We start from the raw sequence: 22,975 nt of genomic DNA on the forward strand, positions 1-22,975 counted from the left end.
TTTCTACGAAGATTTTTCGTGAAATGGTACATCCCGCGTAAGGTTTTTCGCGAAATGGTATTCTGCGAAACTCTATATTCCGCGTTATGGTCAACCGAGAATTGGTGTTCCGCAAAATGGTATTCGGCGAAATGGTTTGTAATGATGGCGAATATTTAAATGCTATCCGGGAATCCTGGAGCGGTAACTCTTATCCCTACCTCCACGCGGTACCGGCCGGGACGCAACTGGGCCTAGGGTCGACCAAATACCAGTCTTTGGTTGCACCCTCAGTTGTGTGCTAACAGGGAAAGGGGGGCACGTTGTGCCTGAGGGTAGCGTGGCGTAGTGGTGTAAAGAGGCGAGCGGGGCTCAACTCCTATAAGCCAGCTGCGGGTGCCGTAGTGTTTGCGGTTAGCGTGGCGCAGTGGTGTAAAGAGGCGAGCGGGGCTCAATTCCTATAAGCCAGCTGCGGACGTAGTAGCGTCCTGTTAGAGCTCAGGACTTTAAGCAAAAAAGCCGGGTCAGGAGTGCCATGGGCACATTAGGATCGGTTCCAGGAAGATCCTAATTACGGTGTACTGGACGGGCGGGAATAAACGTTTGGATATGGCGCTACAGGGCTGACGGCTGTGCTATTCTACTACCTTATGTAAGGAAGGGTGGTACCTTCCTGAAACGGCGAGTAGGCTAATGGTACAGCTGCCTTCCGTCCCGTTAAAACCGTGGCTGGTCTCTAGGTACGTTCAAAGCTCGTCACTCACGTCAAAGTGCGGTGGTGTAGGCTCAGATGATACATTCCTGACTAACGCTGATCGGATGCTGACATCCCTGCCCCCATGAAGGGTAGGGGGGAGTGTCCCTAGCCATGGCCTCTCTGCTTGCATAGATCACCATGGGATCGTTAAGGCGACTACACAATTACGAGTGGAGATAGCGGCCTAGAGTTGGGACCCTTTCGAATGGACAAATTTTTAAATTTTAAAGAGGGAGCGAATACGGGTGTCAATACGTCAATACGGCGTCAATCTGCGATTGGCCCACCATAAGACGGAAGCTGTGATGGTCAGCAACCGAAAGTCGGCCCTAGAGGCAAAAGTAATCGTGGGGGGACAGGTGATTGTCTCCAAACGAAATGTGAAGCACCTGGGTGTCATGACAGACAACAGGCTGAACTTCACCAGCCATGTGGATTATGCTTGTGGTAAAGCGTCAACGGCGGTCACTGCGCTGTCTAAGATCATGCCGAACGGCTACGGTCCTAGCAGCAGTAAGAGACGCCTGACGGCCAGCGTTGCCATGTCGGTGCTACGATACGGTGCACCGGCGTGGGACCCGGCTTTGGAGAGTAAGCGCAATCAGGCATGTCTGAACATAGTGTTCAGGCTGTTAGCATTGCGCGTTGCGTGCGGCTACCGTACCATATCGTTGGATGCGATTGGGGTTATTGCAGCCATAATCCCAATATGCATACTCCTAGGTGAGGATATCGAGTGCCATAGGCAGAGGAACGTCAGGGGCGCTAGGGACAGAGTTAGGCTGGACTCTATTAGGCGTTGGCAGGCGGAATGGGATCGCACCGACCATGGTAGGTGGACCCATAGGCTGATCCTGAACATATCGTCCTGGATCGGCAGAGGTCATGGTGAGGTAAACTTTTTCCTTACCCAGTTTCTGTCGGGTCATGGATGCTTCAAGAAGTATCTACATACACGCGGGCGGGTAGATTCACCCTTTTGCCCCGTTTGCACGGTAGCTGAGGAAACGGCGGAGCATGTGATTTTTCACTGCCCGCGGTTTACGTCCACTCGGCGGGTGATGCTTGCGGTCGTTGGGGAAGACACCAACGCCGACAACATTGTACAGAGAATGTGCGCTGAGCAGCGCGCATGGGGTGCCGTCGACAGGGCGGCAACGGCGGTGATAACGCAGTTGCAACGGCTAGATCGGTTGCAACGACAGGGCCTGACATAGCTTGCTAGGGTCAGTAATGGGCTGATTGGGCAGCCCAGGCCCTAGGTGAAGGGTAGTGGCGGTATGCAAGGGCAAGGGTGTTGTGTGAACCCACACACGCAACGGACAAGTCGGAGTGCTTCGGCACGTCCTCCCTCCTGAAGTAAAACCTAACGGTAGTTCCGGGAGGGGTTCAGGAACGGGCAGCAGGATAGTTTTTAGTAGGTAGGCGCATGTTGGCACCATGTGAATCCTATTCGGCACCGCGAAGGTGCTGTCTATGAAGATTTTCTCCCTGCATAAACAATACAAAAAAAAAACCCCATGAACTCCCCAGAAACTTGCAAAACTCAAGATTGTGATAAAGGTCATCCGAGATCACGATTTATGAACAACACAGTTTAATTTGTGGCAATGCGAAGTCTGTCGGGTCAGCTAATTTAAAATAAAAAAAAAAATGTATTTGTCAAAAATTTTAGTCCTTTATGTCCTCTTAACTGCAACCAGGGCTGGTCTGTATCTTAACACAAATGAAAGATGCACACCAGTGATTCCAAATGTGATGAAGCGTACCAGAGGTATGGGTCAATTGAATCAATATCTGATACTGAACAGCTTGAACCCCGCAAACTCGGCATCGTAGCTTTGCAGGAAATCTGTCGCAAAGGAGAGAAGGTATGGAAGATCCGTGGCGGAAAGGCCCAGTTTTACCAAAGCGGTGGCGCTACCAACGGTACCCCCAAACTCGTTTGTGCCAACTTTTAAGTGTCATAGATTGGGATCTTGGATGGCATGGTTTGTTTCGTATTCCGCTTAAATTGCAGTTTCCGGAAAATTTCGTCAACAGCTGTAAGACCGGATTTGAAAATGACCACGTTTTAACTCGATCATTTTCCAATTCCTTTTTATAACTGTAATTGACGATTTAAGGGCATTGTTTATGCCATGTATCTTGTACATCTTAAATGAATCAGATTTCAGGAAACTGAAATTGCGTGACATTTTTGATGTTTTCCGCCGCAAGCGGTATATTTATCATGTGTACACCTCCTAGGGGGTGTATTATTGATAAGTTAACTACCAAGGATTACAGCACCCCCTTGGGGGTACAGTAATTACTTGGTATATATGTGTTTGTGTTGTCAAGTTCCCTTATCCACCCCTTCCTATTCCCTCTGTTTTCCTTTCCCGTCCTCATCAGGTAAATGATGATACGGGCAAGATGGGCAAGGCACAAATCTTCCACACAATTGTGAAGAACGTGCTGCTCGAGCCACAAATGCTGATACCTGATACCTGATACCAACGAACTGGGAACGGGCTTTGTAGTGCTGGGCGGAATGCAGGATCGCGTGATAGATTGGAAGGCTATCAACGAGAGAATGTGTGTATTGAGGATAAAGGGCCGTTTCTTCAATTACAGCATCATTAACGTGCACTGCCCGCACGAAGGTAGACCCGACGATGAGAAAGAAGCGTTCTACGCGAGGCTGGAGGCAACGTACGACAGCTGCTCGTCACGGGACATCAAGATCGTCATCGGGGATATGAACGCCCAGGTCGGTAGGGAAATGCATAGACCGATGGTAGGACCCATAGCCTGCACACCGACACAAACCTTTTTCCCGCGCAAGGATATCCACAAAGCCACCTGGAGATCACCTGACCAACGTACAATGAACCAAATTGACCACGTTCTCGTAGAGGGCCGATTTTTCTCTAACATCATGAACGTACGCTCCCGTCGGGGTGCGGATATTGATTCTGACCATTACCTAGTAGCAGTACATGTGCGCTCAAAGCTGTCCACCGTATACCGGACACGTCAAAGCTGTCCTCCTCGGCTGAACATCAGGCAGCTAGACACAAGCTGCCGAGAACTATGCGCGAGTACTGAATGAGGCACTGCCTTCTTCCGAGGAGTAAGGTGCTTCAAACCTCGACAGAGATCATGAAGAATTAGAGCAACTATTCCGAGTTAATGATACGCGCAAGTTTTATGAGGTGAACCAAACTCAGAAGGGCTACACACCGAAACCTGACATGTGTAGGGACGAGGGAGGGAATCTAATTACAAACGAGCGCGAGGTGGTCGATAGAAGGAAGCAGTTCTTCGATGAACACCTCAATGGTGAAGTCGCAGAAGGAGGCGGAACGGAAATTAACCTAGGAGCGCCCATGGAAGATAGTAATGTCCTAGCACCTGATCTCGAACAAGTCAAACGAGAAATCGGGCTGCTGAAGACCAATAAAGCCACTGGGAAGGACTGCCTACCGGCAGAGCTTTATAAACATGGAGGAGAAACGCTAGCAAAGACTCTACACTGGGTTATTTCGAGGATTTGGGAAGAGGAAAAGCTACCGGAGGAATGGATGGAAGGAGTGGTTTGTCCCATCTACAAAAAGGGTGATCGGCTAGACTGCTGCAACTATCGTGGTATTACGCTGGTACACGCCGTCTACAAGGTACTCTCCCAGATACTGTTACGCCGGCTGTCACCGATAGCACAAGGTTTCCTAGGGAATTATCAGGTGGGTTTCATGGGGACTCGCGCAACTACGGACCAAATTTTTACTATCCGACAGATCTTGCAGAAATGTCGGCAGTACAACGTGCCCACGCATCACATCTTTATTGGTTTCAAAGCAACATACGACACAGTCGATCGAGCCAAGCTATGGCAGATAATGCACGAATACGGTTTTACGGACAAACTGACTCGACTAATCAGAGCTACATTGGATCGAGTGATGTGTTTCGTACTCATCTCAAGGACACTCTCGAGTCCCTTCGAGACGCGGCGAGGGTTGATACAAGGTGACGGTTTATCCTGCATGCTGTTCAACATCGCTCTTGAAGGGGTGATCCGACGAGCGGGCATCGAAACGAGAGGCACGATTTTTACCAAGAGTAACCAACTTCTAGGCTTTGCAGATGACTTCGATATCATTGCCAGGAACTTTGCGACGGCGGAGGCAATCTACGCCAGACTGAAAGCGGAGTCTAGGAGAATTGGGCTAAAAAAAAATGCGTCGAAGACCAAATACATGAAAGGAAGAGGCTCAAAGGAAACAAACGCACGCCTCCCACGGACGGCAACCGTTGACGGCGACGAACTAGAAGTGGTAGAGGAGTTCGTGTATTTGGGATCGCTGCTGACCGCGGACAACAATACTAGTAAGGAGATCCAGCGGCGCATCCAAACGGGAAATCGGGCCTACTTTGCCCTTCGTAAAACGCAACGATCAGGAAGCATACGCCGCCGCACAAAGCTCGAATCGAATGATGTCCTCATTCCGGTCACGAAAGAGGAACTCATCGTAATTGCCAGGGGTTTAAAAATAAAGAAAGCGCCCGATCCTGACGGGATTACTAACGAGGCACTCAAAGTAGCGATCCAAGCATATCCCGATATGTTTAGAGAGACGCTTCAGAACTACCTAGAGGTATGCGAATTTTCAGACAAATGGAAAGTCCAGATTGGTTCTGCTGCCAAAGCCAGGGAAACCACCTGGTGGTCCCTCGTCGTACAGGGCAATTTGCCTATTGGACACGTTAGGCAAATTGCTAGAGCGGGTAATCCTAAACAGGCTGACGCCAGTGGTGCAGCGCGATGTCGGGCTGGCAAGCTTGCAGTTTGGCTTCCGTAAGGGCAAGTCCAGTTCCCATATGCATACTTCTAGGTGAGGATATCGAGTGGCATAGGCAGAGGAACGCCAGGGGTGCTAGGGATAGAGTTAGGCTGGGCTCTATTAGGCTTTGGCAGGCGGAATGGGATCACGCTGATCACGGTAGGTGGACCCATAGGCTGATCCTGAACATCTCGTCCTGGATCGGTAGAAGACATGGTGAGGTAAACTTTTTCCTTACCCAGTTTCTGTCGGGACATGGATGCTTCAAGAAGTATCTACATACGCGTGGGCGGGTAGGCTCACCCTTTTGCCTCGTTTGTACGGTAGCCGAGCAAACGGCGGAGCATGTGTTTCACTGTCCGCGTTTCGTGTCCACTCGGCGTGAGATGCTCGCGGACGTTGGAGAAGACACCAACGCCAACAACATCGTGCAGAAAATGTGCGCTGAGCAGCGCGCATGAGGTGTCGTCGATAGGACGGCAACGGACGTGATAATGGAATTGCAACGGCTAGAACGTTTGCAACGACAAGGCCTGACATAGCTTAGTTAGGGTCAGTAATGGACTGAGTCTATGAAGATTTTCTCCCTGAATAAACAATATAAGACATATACAACCACTATGAATACCCACATCGCACTAGTTATTTTTAGAAACCTATCTAAAGACAATACTGGCCAACCAGTGTTCATCTGGCCAACAGAGGCTCGTCCGTCTGGAGTACTGTTGCAAGATAGAAGCTAAAATTTATTCTCTTGGGTTGAGCCTTCAAAATCAAGCTGCCAGGCGGCTCCAACTCAACATCCCGCAAAAAAAAACTCAATATCTTCACGTTAAACTATAAATCATCTAGAGTAATAGTGTTATGCAAAATAAATTCTCCATGTTTCTGATTAAGTGCCGAATCGCATTTTTGCCCCATCAGCAGGGTAAAGATGCGAATACCGCGGAGCAAAATGCGAAGTTCAAGTTGGTTGCGAAGTTGGTCTATTTCATAGGAGGACGAAGGCTTTCCCTGAAAACCCGCGGTGAGAATCGTGGCTAACACGCTGACAGACGAAGATCCGTACAAAACTTTGAGAAATTGAATATGGGATCGGAATGAGCAATTATACCAAATTTGATTGAAATCGGCGATGGTCTATTACAACGGGTAAGATCACTTCAGAGGGAATGACCCCTACATAAATTTAAAAATTGAATTTTTCAAAACAACCAGAGATAGAATATTTTAAGACCTTTTTAGTAGGATTTTTGCACTAGCCCCGTAACTATCCTGTACTCTAATTACCCGGCTGCGCAGTCTGTCGATAAACAAGGGTCAAGTCTTAGAAAGGACGTTTAATCCCACGGCTTTGCTTTTAAATTAATTGTTTTGACCAATACTAATATCCTGTGAAGAGAAATCTGAGGTGCATAAAAGTTAAATAATAAGTGCCTTCGGACATAGCGTGCGCCAGCGCGACTACTTGTGTGACTTTTTCTAAAATGAAAGTAGTGAATAGATTTGTTTGTGAAGAGAAGGTCGTGATTTTCGATAAAGTTGCTTATCAAGTCAAGACACATCCGGTGATAGGTAATAAAGTTTAGAACTGATTCTCTAAATGACGCTAATGATGAAGAAATTAGATTCTTTTAGGAATATTGCGGAACCATGAAAAGATAGAAAAAGTATCAGCTACAGAATTCTATCAGAATGACCAAGAACCACTACTGCAACGGAACTTCATTGGAAATTTTTAAAGAATTTATTAAGAGGAGAAAATATTGAAAGAGTGGATGGAAGGCATGGGTTGTCCCATCTACAAAAAGGGCGGTCGGCTAGATTGCTGTAATTACCGTGGCATTACGCTGTTCAACGCCGCCTACAAGGTGCCCTCCTAGATTTTGTTACGTCGTGTATCATCAATAGCAAGAGGACTCGTAGGGCAGTATCATGCGGGCTTTATGGGGATCCGTGCTACTACGGATCAAATTTTCACTCTCCGACAAATCCTCCAGAAATGTCGGGAATACAACGTACCCACGCCTCATATTTTCGTGGATTTCAGAGTAGCATGCGGTACACTCGAGCGCGAACAGCTATTGCAGATAATGCACGAGTACGGTTTTCCGGACAAACTGACACAGCTGATCCAAGCTACACTCGGGCGAGTGATGTGCTACTTGCGCATTTCAGGGACACTCTCGACCCTTTTCGAATCGCGCAGAGGATTATGGCAAAGGGATGGACTGTCTGTATGTTATTCAATAAAGGTGTAATCCAGTGAGCGGGCATCGAAACGAGACGAACGATCTTCAGCAAGAGTAGCCAACTCCTAGCCTTCGCAGACGACCTCTACATCGTTACTAGAAACCTACGTAGAAGCTAGGAAAATAGGGTTACAAATCAATGCATCAAAAACCAAATATGTTATAGGAAAAGGCTCCAGAGAAAGCATCGTTTGCCTTTAACGGACAGTGACTATTGACGGCGATAAACTGGAAGTGGAAGCTTTGATCAAGGAGCATACGGCACCGTACAAAGCTGACGATGTATAAAACATTAATCAGACCGGTAGTCCTCTACGGATTTGAAACAGTAACTTTGTTTACGGAAGACATACGTGCACTCGCCGTATTTGAACGAAAGGTGTTGCGGACTACTTTTGGCGGAGTACAAACGGAAAGCGGAGAGTGGCGTAGGCGTATGAATTATGAGCTACAGGCACTACATGGAGAGATGCCCATCGTACACTTGACAAAAGTTGGGAGACTATGGCGGGCCGGCCACGTCGTAAGGATAAGGATGCCGGACAACTGTGCAGTGAAATTGGTTCTCTTTAAAAACCCCACCGGTACCAGGAATAGAGGTGCCAACCTGTTAGATGGCTCGACCAGGTTGAAGCCGACTTGTGTGTGTCGAGACGCGCATCGAATTGGCGACGAGTAGCCCAGGACCGAGTACAATGGAGAGGAGTTCTCGATGCGGCAAGAACCACCCCGGCTCTCGGCTGGTAAAAAATAGAACATGCGGCACTTTATCGAAAGCCTTTGCAAAGTCGATATAAACGGCATAGACTTGTTGTCGGCTATCAAATGCACTGATCAGCGATAACACGTAAGCCATTAGGTTGGTCGTCGTTGATCGAACCCATACTGCCGTTCGAAAATAATGTGGTGAATCATTGGATATAGCAGATCATGGACGAGGCTGTCTGACGGACTGTCGGTTTTATGAATCGGCGGAATTGCAGCGGTCTTGCATGCATCGACTACGAGTAACTGACAGTTCAAATTCTCATCGGGCATCCAACACAACTGTGGCAGATTGTAATCGCCAACGCCTAATACCACATCGCGATCACCCGCTTGATCTACAATCTTTTGCACACAAGCCGCATGTTGTTCATATAACGCCGATGCACTGTTCGGCGGGAGTAAATACAGCAAACATATCGAAATTTGGTAATGGGATCCGAACAATAATCTGTGCTAACCGATCACAGTCAGCAATGCAAACAGCAGTATTATAAAGCTCATTTTCAACAGCTATCAATGCACCGCCACCGGCATTCCAAGACATTGCGACATTGGTCACATGAGAAAAAAATTAAATAACAAATTAAATATTAAATATTAACTAACCGTAAAAATCACTTCGGTATGTTTTTCGGTATATTTGTATTGTAGAATAATGGCTGCACAAAAAATTTATTCGCTACTATAATAGTAATAACTTATACTATTGTCTAGAAATTAGATTCTACTGGATAGTTTTGTACATCATATACTCATTAAAACGGGAATTATTAATTTACCACATTGTAGTTTACAGCAATCTCTGTTTTTTATCCCAAAATAGATAAACCAATTTTGTACGAACATAACTTTAAACACATTTACATAACTGAATATTCTCGTCGATCCTACCATGTTTTGGCGTCATAGAAACGGTAAAACTTTTAAATTAGCACAATCGCGGCCATCAAACGTCGATAAGAAATTTTCTAAGTCACTATCATCACACGCATTCATACAAACCAGTTTATGTTTATGGTATTTCACAAGTGTTATGTGTTTCAGGTTGTTTTCATAGAAGTGGAGCTACGTTGATACGCAATATTGTAGTAGACTAGGCGAAAAACTGTACAAATATTTGGGTTAGGAGAACAGTGTTATTTGCCAGCTGCTTCTGCTTGATTGAGACGTTCAGTTTCGTTATTTTAATCCGCCTAATAATGTCTATTCATATATCACTCTAACACACACTTAAATGTAATATCACGAATAACTGTAAAATACAATAGCAATTGTTGGGAGCTTACACATCATCAAAAGTTTGTTCCTCAACTCTCTCGGAGTCGGTACTCAGATCTTTGATCAAATGCTCAACGCAGTTTTTAGGGATGAGGGTACCAACAATTTTTTGTCCTTTTGTCGTTTTTAGACGAAGAACTTGCATACGGTTCTGAGCATTTACACGAGAAGCCAGGATGTTTTCCACGCGAGACCAAACCGTCAAAACTGACCCAGATAACACGTAATATGTCCTTCTTCGCAGTCCAACCTGAAAAAGAAACCATGACCAGGTAAAAATGTGATTTTTTGTAGTAGTTGTATGAGAACCTACCTCGCAGTCTTGACCCATTGTCAGGTACCGACACATTCCCTTCCAGTAACTGTGAGAACAAGTATTTACCGATGCGTCATACTGTTGAACCCAGTGTGGTTCAGTGGCGTCGCTAAGCACCTTTTTATACTTTTTCTCCAGTTCCTCTAATGACTCAAGTTTTAATTGAAGTCCTGTATTCGGTCGATAGATTTGAAACATGAGGTCTTTTTTGTTTTGTGTTTTTAATTCTGTTTTTTTCTTTGGGGTATTTGTGTTTTCTATTTCAATTGCCAAGATCGCTGCATATTTACCATTGCGTGCTTGTTTCGATAAATAAAAACCTTCCTTTTCCCCACCCAAGTCAGCCCACCTAAAACGAAAGATGAGATTTTAGTTTATCTAAACTTAAACATAGCATTACAACTCAAAAGTTGAGTAATAACATTAATGAGAAAAATATCTTTACGCTTTCAGTTTTCCCCGTTTTATTAAAATCGAAAACGATTTTTTTCAATATCAGATATTAGTTCTATATTATAAAACACATTTTTTTAAAAAAAGTACTGAACTACTAAGCGGAAGTTGTTCCAAGAGCTTAAAAAATGACTACTACTATTTAAATCTAGTGCTAATATCTGAATATTCACTCACTTGTCAATAGCCTCTTGCCATATCATTCCTCTCTCTACTTGTACTGTATGTAATTCTATTGGCGCGACACCGGTTGAATGTTTTCTCATGAATTTGGTGATCTTTACACGGGTTACGTTTTCTCCGGCAGCTCCCAAGTCTAAAAACGGTTTAAATTAAAAATTCATCAAACATCGCAATGCAATCTCAAAATTTACCTAAAATTCCCAAATCAAATCGTCCGCGTTTTTTGGCTTGCTCGATAATTGCCGTCAGCGTGTCGGTGAAATATTTAAACAGTCGATTTTGTAATTCTACCGGCATTCCCAATATTCTATTGAGGAATTTAGAAATATTATTATAATCTTTATCTAAGCTTAATACACCCGGCATTTGTTCACTATTTACAATCAATCCAACGCCAACAAGTGCTCCGGCTATATCTTTAAAAAAATCTCCTTTGTAATCGCTTGGTGGTGGAACTAACGGTTGTTCATAACCCATGATCGTTTTCATAACTGATTCCAATGCGGATCGACCATATTTGTTATCTATGTTAAACTGTGAGAGATCGCGAGTTTCCGTGGCTCGCCGATCACCGTGAGTTAGAGCACCCAGTGATTCGAGCCTTTTCGCCACGGTAGAAGCAAACCGTCGCTCACCAGCCAAATCAGATATTAGAAACATGTATTCTGGGGCGTTGACCTGGTTAGATCGATGAGTACGGCCAAACTGTTGGACAGCTCGATCAGCCGACCATGGTAACTCAAGTGTAATGTGAACCCGTCTTCGTTGGTTACGGACGCGTCGATCACTTTGGAGTGATATACCACTAGATGCTGCTTCAGAAATTATCGCAACATCTTTCTCACCATCCATAAATCGTTTCTTTTCGGTAATGTTAAGTGTTTCCAACGGTACGTCCTGTTCGGACCGTGATTCATACTGAATGGATCCATCATCGGTTTGTACAACTCGTCCCTTCCGGCCTGTCATTTCGGCCACATTTTCAGGACCTCCCAACTCATCTATCAATTGATCAAGAGTATTGGCAGGTAATTTTGATCCAAGCTTTTCAATTTTCGCTAAAAGTTCATCTTTCATTTGGCACGCTCGCTCGATTGCGTCTTTGGGTGGTGGCCCTAATTGAATAGAAATTCCGTTACTAGCCTGTATCGTCATGGGTTTTGTTTCAGTCTGTCTCTTTGAAAGATGAGCTTGAATTTTGTCTTGCGTAGAAATAGGTTTCTTCTTCGGTGTCTTTGGTTTCTTAGGTTTTGCTTTACTCGTTTTACCGACCCACGGATCGTCATCACTATCGGAGCCGGAGTAGAACGGATTATAATCACTGCTACGGGCACTCTCAGAATCACTTCCCTCCTGTTCGCTATCGGATAGCTTGCCCTCAGAGTCCTGAGAGGCACTGTTTGAATCATCAGACGAGTTTCGTCTAGATTTTTTAGCTTTCGTTTGTGCTCCACTCTTAACAATCTTCCGTTTCAAATCGGCGCTACTTGCCGAAGGTTTTGAGTCTATTTCCTCTAATAAACATTCAAGTTGCGTCTTTTTTGGACCCTCTAGACCAAGCAAACGATTAATACGGCTCCGGTCCGGTGCTGGAAAATGTTTTTCTACCAGCGATTGGAAAACGCCTCTGAAAGAATTAAAATTAAAAAAAAAATACGATAACAAAACTTTTCGACTAACTTCAATAAATAGGTTTCTTTCCACTGATAAATTGACCTAGGGTCAAAAGACACTGACTTTTAAACTATTTTAGACTTATGTGTTCTCAGCCAGTCGTGCCTTCAGCTTACCAAATTTCGAATTTATCAGTTTTGCAGCGTAAAACAGAACGAAAACGTTGTAAAATATTGTTCGGTGAAAGTAATGACTAATTCCTTAAAACATGCATTCGAGAAACTGGTTTTCGAAAAGCTAATTTTGCTCAGAAACTGTGTTTAGTGCAATTTAGTGCTATCGCAAAAACTGATTTGCAGGAATTCAGTACATTCGAGGACCTGGAATTGGATTTGTAAAATTATTTTTCAGGTAAACATCACTCGGGGAAACTGTTTTCGTAAAAGCGAGTGTTGGGGAAAAGTCATACAATATGCATATGATATTTTCACTTTGGAAATACTGAGATAGGATATTTGGGTAAGAGCCGACACACACTTAGCAGAATAATGGCGATGAGGTAATAGTTTTTCGTGATTTGTTAGTTCATGAATTTTACTCATGGAAATTATATGTTCGGAAAAATTGTTCAATCGGGAAATTAGGTTTGGTACATTCGCCGAAATGTTTTTCGGAGAATTGATACATTCGGGGAAATATCTTTGGGAAAATGGTATTCGGAGAATTGGTGCATTCGAGCAAATATCTGCTGGAAAAGCAGGTTTCGCGAAAATGGATTTCGGGGAATAGGACACCATACGAACCGTTGCTTTTCAAGATATGGCGCTTTTCTAGTGGTAGTAAAATCAAAATTTCTCACTTATTTATGTTATCCTACCTGAAAAACAATCACTAATCATATTTTATTTGTAGTACAGTTACTCTGTTATATTTAATTTTCATGACTTCTGCTTAATTTTGATAAAAAAACAACATTTCCTATACCTCTCCATAGCATCTTACTACCAGTCATCCGAGAGCCCAGAAAAGTGATTTGATACCGTACGAGAGCCAGGAGCTGAATATGTTTGCGACATTTCAATTCGAAAAAATTAAATTTCGCAACATGAATGCAAAAAATAAAAACAATGTTTACCAACTATTTATTGGTTCAGGTGTCAAACGTTATATTGCGATTAGCGATAAACACAAAAGAAACTAAGATGCATGAGAGAGTAAGGTTGCTGTGTTCAGTAAATTTATTGTCGCGCAAAATTCAGCTGTTTCCTAAATGTACAATATGCGTGACAGAAGTAACGACATCTGTTGTATTCAAAAGGGAAACATTGATAGTTTCAAGCATACTCTCACGCATGGCGCATGATGAAACGCGTCAACTTCTGTTATTTATTATCAAAAACTAGAGGCGGTGTCCTATTGTAATATGATCTCCTATATGACAGCGAATTATTTATACATGTTTTACTTAATGTTATACATACATTGCCTTATAAAAGCGTATGGGCCGGCTCGGGTATAAAATAAAAAAAAGGTGGCAGACGAATGAGTGTTAAAACGATTTTGGCTTTGGAATTATACTTAATATAGTGTGCTTTCCAACAATGAAGCAACGGATACTAAGAAGAACCACTTTTCAATAATTCAATGATGTAGTCTCTAAGCGAGCTTGATATCTAGAGAATTTCATATGAACTCATCGTATCGCTAACAAAGATATCGCGCATAATAAAATTATTTTGAAATCTTGTTAATTATACAGAAAAAACCTGAGTTAATCCACCTAGCGGTGTAACCTAGCCTTTCTACTGCAACAATAATTATTTTTTAATTTCTCAGCAACATCTATAATTAAGTTGACTATGTTTTCAAATATCACTGGGTGTCGACTCAAATTCAAAAATAAAATTCCCTGACTTTCCCTGATTTTCCCTGATGCATTAAATGTTTTTCCCTGACCCTCAAAACTTAATTACAAAGCTTATTTAGCCGATTGCTGGCTTTATTTTTAACCCTTTTGCATGGACTTTGCGAACTTCTGAAAACTAAAGCCAGATTTATTCATGTTTTACGAACTAATGCTAGTGATTCTTAAGGAGATGAGTGACTAAAGATTTTTGGTAGAAAAATACGCATTCCTGCTGGCTTCGAGGTACATCAAAAGTCTAACGACTCTAACTAAATATATTGTTAGAATATGTTAAAATAAGAGCAATCATTTTTGAGCATCAATATATTATTTGAGGTGATATGGAAACATAACTGGGGTGGTTTGGACAAGACAGTGTATGAAAACGTATGGTTTTACTCGAAATAACTGTGAAATCGGTCGATAAAGAGGACCTATGGGGAGCACACAACATAAAAATTCAAGACTCTAGCTCCCAGATCGATCATATCCTGATTAACTGTCAATACTTTTTGGATATCATCAATGTACGGTTTTTTCGGGGATCTTATCTACTTTGACCACTATCTCGTCGCAAAACTCGCGCAAGGTTATCGATATCGGCGACGACTCGCACTGAGAAAATGCTGCGTTTTAACATCCAGCGGTTGATGGCAGATGACGTTGAAGCGGAATCCACCAGAAAGCTTGATCAACGAATCATAGAATAACAGGAAAAAAGGGAAGAAGATGTAAGTGGGCTGTGGAGGATCCTCCATAGCGCCAACAACTGCAAAGGAAGTGCTAGGCACAACTTTTGGAAGACAGCGTAACAGCTTGTTTGATGCCGAATGACAGATTAGAAGAACCAGGCTAAGAGTCGCGTGCTCACTCCGGGTACACGTTAGAACAGAAACAAATATAATAAGACTGTAGAGCTACGGGAAAAGAACGCACTGCTTAAAAAATAATGTGAGTACGAGAAGCACGTGCTCGCTGGCGCCAAGGGGAGATTCGTCAGCAACGACATAAGGAATATCTACAAAACGGGGAGGAATTACCATGCCTGTGATGTGCAATGGTAGTGCAGACAACCTCCGTACTGACAAAACAACAAGCAGCTAGTTGGAAGGAGCACTTCTAGACGCGTTGAATGGAGAGATTAACTCGGAGATCGGTAGGCACAAGATATGAATTGTGAGCGATAGTCAAGTTGTGGAGCCGCTAACACAGGAGATGGATGAGAAGACTATTAAAAAGCTAAAGAACGGTAAGCTTGCAGGAATGAACGGTATCGCGGCTGAACTTTCAAACGCGGGGAGCAAGCGGCTTTACGAAGCGATCCACCGGATCATTGTCAGAATTTGAACGGAAAAAAATGCCGGAGGAGGGGTTGACTAACCTAATTTGCCCTATTTTTAAAAGAGGAATCGATTCGAGTGATAAAACTATTGAGGTATTACACTGCTCAATCCTGCTTTTATGATGTTGGATGGACTGCAAAAGCCATGGGTTTATACCGTCTTTAGACATTACAGTGGACCCCCGTTCGTTTGAACGATTCCTCATGCAAACTAACGGGGTTAGTTTTTAATTTGAACAACTGGTAACCCTAAATATGCTGGAACTTGTGTGAACTGGCTACCCTGCTCTTTGTTATTGTTTTGGTGGTTTGATTCAGTTGGCAGTTGCAAGCAGCGAATAATTCATTCTGCGATCAGATTTCTACCATAATCGTTGGGAAAACGCATTGTGAAACAGATTGAACACGCTAGATCAGTACAAACAAATAATGCAAATGATGTCATATTGAGAATGACATTTGAACCATTTTTAATTTGCACATCGTGCAAACCAACGGGGGTTCAAATTAAAAAGTGTTCAGATTAAAAACGGTCAAACAAACGGGGGTCCACGGTACCCTTCTTTATCGACAGACTTCGCAGCCGGCTGTTGGAGTACAGGAAAATTACGGGGCCAGTGCAACAATCCTACTGACTCTAACTAGCAAGCACCGCCTAGACGAGATTCGAACTTACGACGACTGGCTTGTTAGACCAGCATCGTACCTCGAAGCTAGCTGGGCGGATAGCTAGCTGGATGGACTGAAGACATATGGCAACGATGAAGGCCGCGAAGTAAAACTACGCATTGCAGACGCGAATAGGGCTTTCTGTGGATTACGTAGTCAGGTGCAGTCCTGTAGAAATTCTACAGAACGCACTACGTTAATCCTCCCGGTCACCCTTTACGGATATGAATCATGGATGCTGGAGGAAGATGCTCAAAGAATGCTTGAGGCTTTTAGCGTAAAATTCTACGATCAACGCTTGATGCTAGTGAAAACGTTGTAGATCGCGCGTAAATTACAGTCTGTATCCCAATTTGTGCTCGTGATGTCGGTACGTGAAGTACGTGAGGCCGGAAGATGCTGATTTCGAGCACTACTACGAGTGATGTCTGACGATTGTACGGCGCAAAACAAATAAAAAAAATCTACGCAAAATTAAAAGATGATTAAATCGCCGCCACACAAGTGACAAGTTTTAATTCAAACGATCGAGCTACGTAGATTTTACACCGAAATTAATTAGATTCCGAAGTTGATAAACAATATTGCCGACTGAATAAAATTTCCCTGATTGAATTTCGAAATTCTTTGATATTCCCTGATTTCCCTGATCCAAAATGAAATTCCCTGATATTCCCTGATTTTCCAGGTTTTTCCAGGAAATCGACACCCTAACAGTTCCTTATTCCTCAAAATCCTTATTTAACAGAAAAATTCACAAGTGCGTACTGCGTGCAATAATTATCTTTTCTTTCCAAGGGTGCGTAAATATTTGTAAGCGTCATTTGATTTACTTTTTCGACAGCTTATTTAGTTTTGTAATATTCATTTATAGAATTGTATACGTAAATACAAAAGATAATTTTTGCTTGACTAGAATGAATATATATTGAAAATTAGGTATTAACCCTCTAACGGATTTACAGACGGTCTTAACTTTTAGGCTTCAGAGCCTCATACGAAGCTCGTTTTGAATTGATAATATGAAAAATGTGTTCATCACAGATTTCTTAATATTTTGATATTAATACAGTTGGATTTCGAATTTGGCATGGTTCGATTTTGGCAGCAAAAGTATCCGTTTTTGGCAACAAAAATTATTTTGCTTTCAAAAATATATGTTTTAAATACTTCTTTGCACATTTATTTATGTAACTTTCAAACCACAAGCCCAATCATCATGAAATTTGGAAGTAAAGGGTTTGAAAGACTCCCCTTTCATATGCAATCAATTTTATTCAAAGCGGTTGAGGGTCCTATAAGAAAATTAGGTTTCGTATTTTGCGTATTTTTATACATAACTTTTGAACTAAAAGTCCGATCAATATGAAATTCAATAGCGACCTATGGGACAACTAGACCCTTTATTTGATACTAAGAGCATCAAATTCAGTCCAGCCATCTCTGAGAAAAGTGAGTAACAAAAAAAGCGTTACACACACACACACACACACACACACACACACACACACACACACACACACACACACACACACACACACACACACACACACACACACACACACACACACACACACACACACACACACACACACACACACACACACACACACACACACACACACACACACACACACACACACACACACACACACACACACACACACACACACACACACACACACACACACACACACACACACACACACACACACACACACACACACACACACACACACACACACACACACACACACACATATATATATATATATATATATAACATTCGACCAGCTGGGCCTTTTTCGATTTTCCAAGTGATTGAAGTGATATTTTCATATAGCAGAAAGGCAAAACATATGGAGCGTACATACTTACTTTGCCGTAGATACAAAATCAGTCAGTTCACCGTCGTCCCTTTCTAGCTGCTCTAGTGTTCTAGCTTCACCAGTGGACTGCAGACCAATCACTACACATTTGCCGTATTTGATTGCCTCTCGAGCTACTTTAACGGCATGGTTTACCTTGGAAGCAATACATAAATATTTGAAAAATCGCTGATGTGCTGACCAAAACTGGCCCCACATAGTTTTCTTCATGCGATTTTCAGCGTCGATGAGTTCCGCAGCTTCGGTGAACTTTTGCATAGCCAACACCCACTGAAAATGAGTCAAAAAAAATAGACAACGGGAAACGCTGGTTTAGTTTAAAAAGGTCATCGCAGGTGAATAGACAATTACCAATTCAACCGACTCATCATAAACCTGCTTGAATTCCCGTGTAAGAGGAACTTCTTCGATCTTAAACGTAACTCCATGGAAGCTAAGCTGCCGGGCGATGTACATCCCTCGTTGTTTCATGTCCATTGCAACAATTTCCATTGCTCCAACACCCCTACAAACATGTACGCCTCAGTTTTACAATTTTACATACTATTTTAGTAAATATACCTCTTCTCAACAGCCGTTATAAAGTCCATAAAGCTAGGAAAAGGCGTACCTTGACCCCAGATGCCGAGTCGCACCATGTAAGCCATATTACGAGGTTCAGATGCCCCAGTCGCGGACGCATATACAACTCGTGCCTTTGGGAGCTTGTTCTGTAGTTCCAGCGCTGTTAAACCTGTTTTCGTAGGCTTACTAGAACCAACTGGGCAAAGGTTTTTCGCCTTGTGGCACTCATCGAAAACGATCACACCGTCAAAATCGTCGCCGCACCACTGTAGTAGTTGTTTCAGACGCGTTTTGTATTTACCAATGGTCACACTTTGGGATTCTCCGATCAGAGCTGAGTAGGTGCCAAATATGACACCCTTTTTAGTACTGTTGTTTTCCGACGAATTGATTTTAGCATATTTAAACTAAAACGTTTTGATAAAAATGTAATCAATTTTATTATTATTATTATTAATATTAATATTATTACCTTATTCAAAGGATGGACTGAAATTCTTCCCGCTCCAATGTCACGCAGGTCTCGTTCAGCATCATAGCGCAGATCGTTAGAGACCGATATCCAAATAGATTTCTTGCGCCCTTTCAGATAATTTTCGTAGATAATTCCAGCTATTGTTCGTCCTTTACCCACACCGGCACCATCTCCTACAAGAAAACCGGCGCGAGAACCGTCTGGCAATAGATATTCGTGCGCTTGACTTGCATAGGTAATCGATTCCAGTTGCAACGCACTCAGTTGACCAGAGTTCATGGCTTCGGGTGGAATTGAAAGTTTATAATACACATCACAAGGTTCGACAGAGGATAGAGAAGCTGTTTCAACCACAGGATCGGGATGCTTCTTGCCAATTTTTACTAAAAAAATATGATTTTATATTATTTTGAATAATTTACTATAGAGGTATGTAACGTACACTTGGCCGGCCAATACTCCGCATAGGTTTCTGCGACACCCATTTCTTCTTCCTCTGCTTCTTCCTCTTCAGGAACTTGATTTATCTGTTTAAATAAACTAGATATCTTATTGCTTTCAATTTAAAAAACAAAACGTAATAAACAAGATATGCGGCAAACTGAATCTATGTTACATTTGTTAATATTTGAAATAATTCAACTTTTTAAGTTTCTGTTAAAAATAAGAACTTTAAACATAAACTGGGTGAACGCATTGCCCTCACGAATAAACAAAGAAAACGAACAATCTTAACAATAAAAAACACATCGCTAAATGATTTGTTGTAAGAATAGTTTAGAAAAAATGCCTAAGGCCATTCTAAAAGATCTATTGCATTCAATATTTTTTCTAATGTAAAAAGCAATGATATTTTGCCGAAATTGGTATGTTGTATTGTTTTAAAACTGTTAAACATTAAACTATTGTAGGAGATTATTGGTAAACCCGGCGGCAACAAATTTCTATTTCTTAAAAATATTCCCTTGTCATAAATCTTACGAGTTATAACTAAAAATCTGCACTAATTTCAATAGCCCGCCGTTGTGGTAGTTATAGTTTTAAAATGGTAGTATTACCGTCTTCCGGGGATACTTACAACGGTGGAATTACTTGCAACACTTCTGTGCATCGCTTACATAACCATTAGCAGTCAATGCCTTATTAAGGGTCCGCAGTAACGGGTGGCAACTAAAATTTTGGAATTATTTCGCGGCCCCATAATACCCTACAATAAACGAGCTCAGAGAGAAATGAGAGTATCTCTCTCTCTCTCTCTCTTTCCTCTTTTTGTCAATAATTTTTGTTTTGTTGCATGCGTTTCCAGTTTTGCTTAAAATGGCGTCAAAACAAGAAGCTTGTCGGGAGCGCGTTGTAAACTTCCACGAACTGCCACAGAAAACTCGGCAAAAAGTATATGGTACAACATTTAAAAAGCGAATATGTTGCGGCTTTGGCTGTTTACCATATCCTAAGATGCCCAACAACTATTCGCAAGCAAGGTAGTGGAAGACCAGCCAAAATTATGGACGCAGAAGGACATCGTTCTCTTTCTCATGCCTTCAACAACAAGCCCTCTGGTTTGGCTATCAATTAAGATGTGCACCAGACGAATATTTGAAGAAAATTTTGATCCCGTCTCTACAAAACCATCATGCAGATGGACAATACGTGTTTTGGCCGGATAGAGCATTACCGCATTACGCCAATAAAACACAATCGTTCCTGAATCCATGTCATCCCATTTGTACCCAAAAACCAAATCGAAGATTTCTTCGGGATTCTGAGTTTCTTGGTGTATAAAAATAACTGTAGAGTCACGAATTGCAAACAGTTGTTTGGTAGAATCAAGAAATGCATTCGCAAAGTGACATGACGACCGTATAATGGTCCTGTTCGGACATCAAACGGAAGCTTCGCCGAATAGCTGATTACGGACCGTTTTCAAATGTACACTAATTTTTTTTCAGCAGAGGATAATGTATCTTTAATTTCGGTAAATCAGATCTTCTTCATGTATCTTTGTCTTTTTTGACAGCTTAAAAAAAAATCAACGAAAATATCTATAATCCTTAATATCCTTTTCGCCAACTGATGAGGGTAGGGGAATGTCTCCGGTTATGAAACAGGTTTTGTGTTTTGGTTATTGCTTTTGAACGGATTATTTAATTCCAAATCTTTTTAAAGCATTTGAAAGACTGAAGACTTACGTATGTTTTTGCTAAAGACAGCATATATTTTTTTGCTTGAAACAAAAAAGTTATGGCGAAATTGGGAGGCATAGAATTTTTTCACCAAAAAAAAAAGTTTCCCCGGTTGTGAAACACTTCGAAAAATCCATAAAAGAAAATAAAAATAAAGAACAAAATAAAGAAATATGGAATGAAAATAAAATATTACATTCATTTATTAACGGAAAACACCTAAAATGCAAAGTAGTTTATCGGTTGCTTAATTTATCTAAATCTATTATTCTAAATCTATATCTAAATTGTAATCAATGTATGTAAAAACAGGGATTTCGAGATCTCAAATATGCGGATTTGGCTCTCATGTGCCTGAAAAGTGTGTTGAAAATGTTTGTGATCATTAAAGTATTAATAATCGTTTTTCTGAATTTTTCATAATCGGAGAACTTCACTGTTTCACAACCGGGGCGAACGACGAGTTTGTAAAAATTTATGTAATTTATGTAATATTTTTTGAGTAAATTATTTCACTTAAAATTTGGCTTTGTAATGAAATAGAGGTCCAAAACTAAGGTTATATGGATTTTACTGCCTTTTTCTAGTTTATTTGATAGACAAAATAATCAATCCCAAAATATTCTAAAAAACTTTTTCGGGCACGTTTTTCGAACACATTTTCTACAAAACATACTAAAAGCTGTATTTTGATTGTTGTTTGCTCAAAAGGTAGAGTACAATGATTAAAGCAGAGGAGCGTTTGGTGCGAAAAATGTTAGACTGAATACTGGGCAAGTTTCGATCTGCGGCTAAAAATATTGGGCTTACAGCCGCAGATCGAAACTTGCCCAGTATTCAGTCTAACATTTTTCGCACCAAACAATCCTCTGCTTTAATCAAAAAAGAGTTTACGTTTGACCGCGAAAAAGTCAGTACCAGTAAAAACAAAAAAAGAGTACAATGAGACGAGCCGTTGGTAGTAATTTTGTAGTGCTAGTTTAATAAACATGTCAAAAACGATGGGTGTTTCACAACCGGAGCCGTTTCACAACAGGGGACAATCCCCTACTTCTGACGAGACCCTCGAAGGATGCTCTTATGCCATGTAAGTAAGCTGTAGGAAGAGAAAAATGATTAGCTTTCCTCGACTTTCTCGCAAAGGACACAAGATATCCGAACGGAATGAAAAATACATCAAACTCAAAGAAAAGAAGGGATTAAAAAAAAGCCGAAGCAAGTATTTCCTGGGCAGCAAAATATGAAATCAAACTAGGAGTACCCACCGCTTCCTGGTGCGTCAAAAACCTCTGGCGCATCCAATTTACATTCAGAGATCAAATCGGGAAAGGGTTTTTAAAGTTCTCTGACATTGTGGACTGGATATTTGAAACTTTCAACATCTCGGGTCTACTCAAAAGTTTCTACTAGTCTTTCTTCCCATAGTTAAGACATTTTCGACTAACAGCACAACGGTCCCTTTTTCAGTATTCTTCTATGAACAACGCTACGAATTCTATCGATGTGTCACAATGGCAT

At 41.9% G+C, this 22,975-nt stretch overlaps 1 protein-coding gene across 2 annotated transcripts in view; it reads right to left on the reverse strand.

Moving 5' to 3' along the window:
* Positions 1-9,248: 9,248 nt before the first annotated feature.
* LOC128738516 (protein strawberry notch) overlaps positions 9,249-22,975 on the reverse strand; it is a 47,350-nt gene continuing 33,623 nt past the window's right edge. For both annotated transcript variants that reach the window (XM_053833718.1, XM_053833719.1), the window contains 9 exons: positions 19,717-19,801; positions 19,272-19,657; positions 18,797-19,206; positions 18,587-18,740; positions 18,225-18,505; positions 11,007-12,442; positions 10,810-10,948; positions 10,177-10,528; positions 9,249-10,113 (listed from right to left, as the gene is read on the reverse strand). In XM_053833718.1, coding sequence (XP_053689693.1) covers positions 9,868-10,113; positions 10,177-10,528; positions 10,810-10,948; positions 11,007-12,442; positions 18,225-18,505; positions 18,587-18,740; positions 18,797-19,206; positions 19,272-19,657; positions 19,717-19,801 — 3,489 coding nt within the window. In that variant the 3' untranslated portion in view covers positions 9,249-9,867. The remainder of the gene's footprint in view (positions 10,114-10,176; positions 10,529-10,809; positions 10,949-11,006; positions 12,443-18,224; positions 18,506-18,586; positions 18,741-18,796; positions 19,207-19,271; positions 19,658-19,716; positions 19,802-22,975) is intronic.

Source organism: Sabethes cyaneus, chromosome 2, assembly GCF_943734655.1.
Source record: "Sabethes cyaneus chromosome 2, idSabCyanKW18_F2, whole genome shotgun sequence".
Lineage (NCBI taxonomy): Eukaryota > Metazoa > Arthropoda > Insecta > Diptera > Culicidae > Sabethes > Sabethes cyaneus.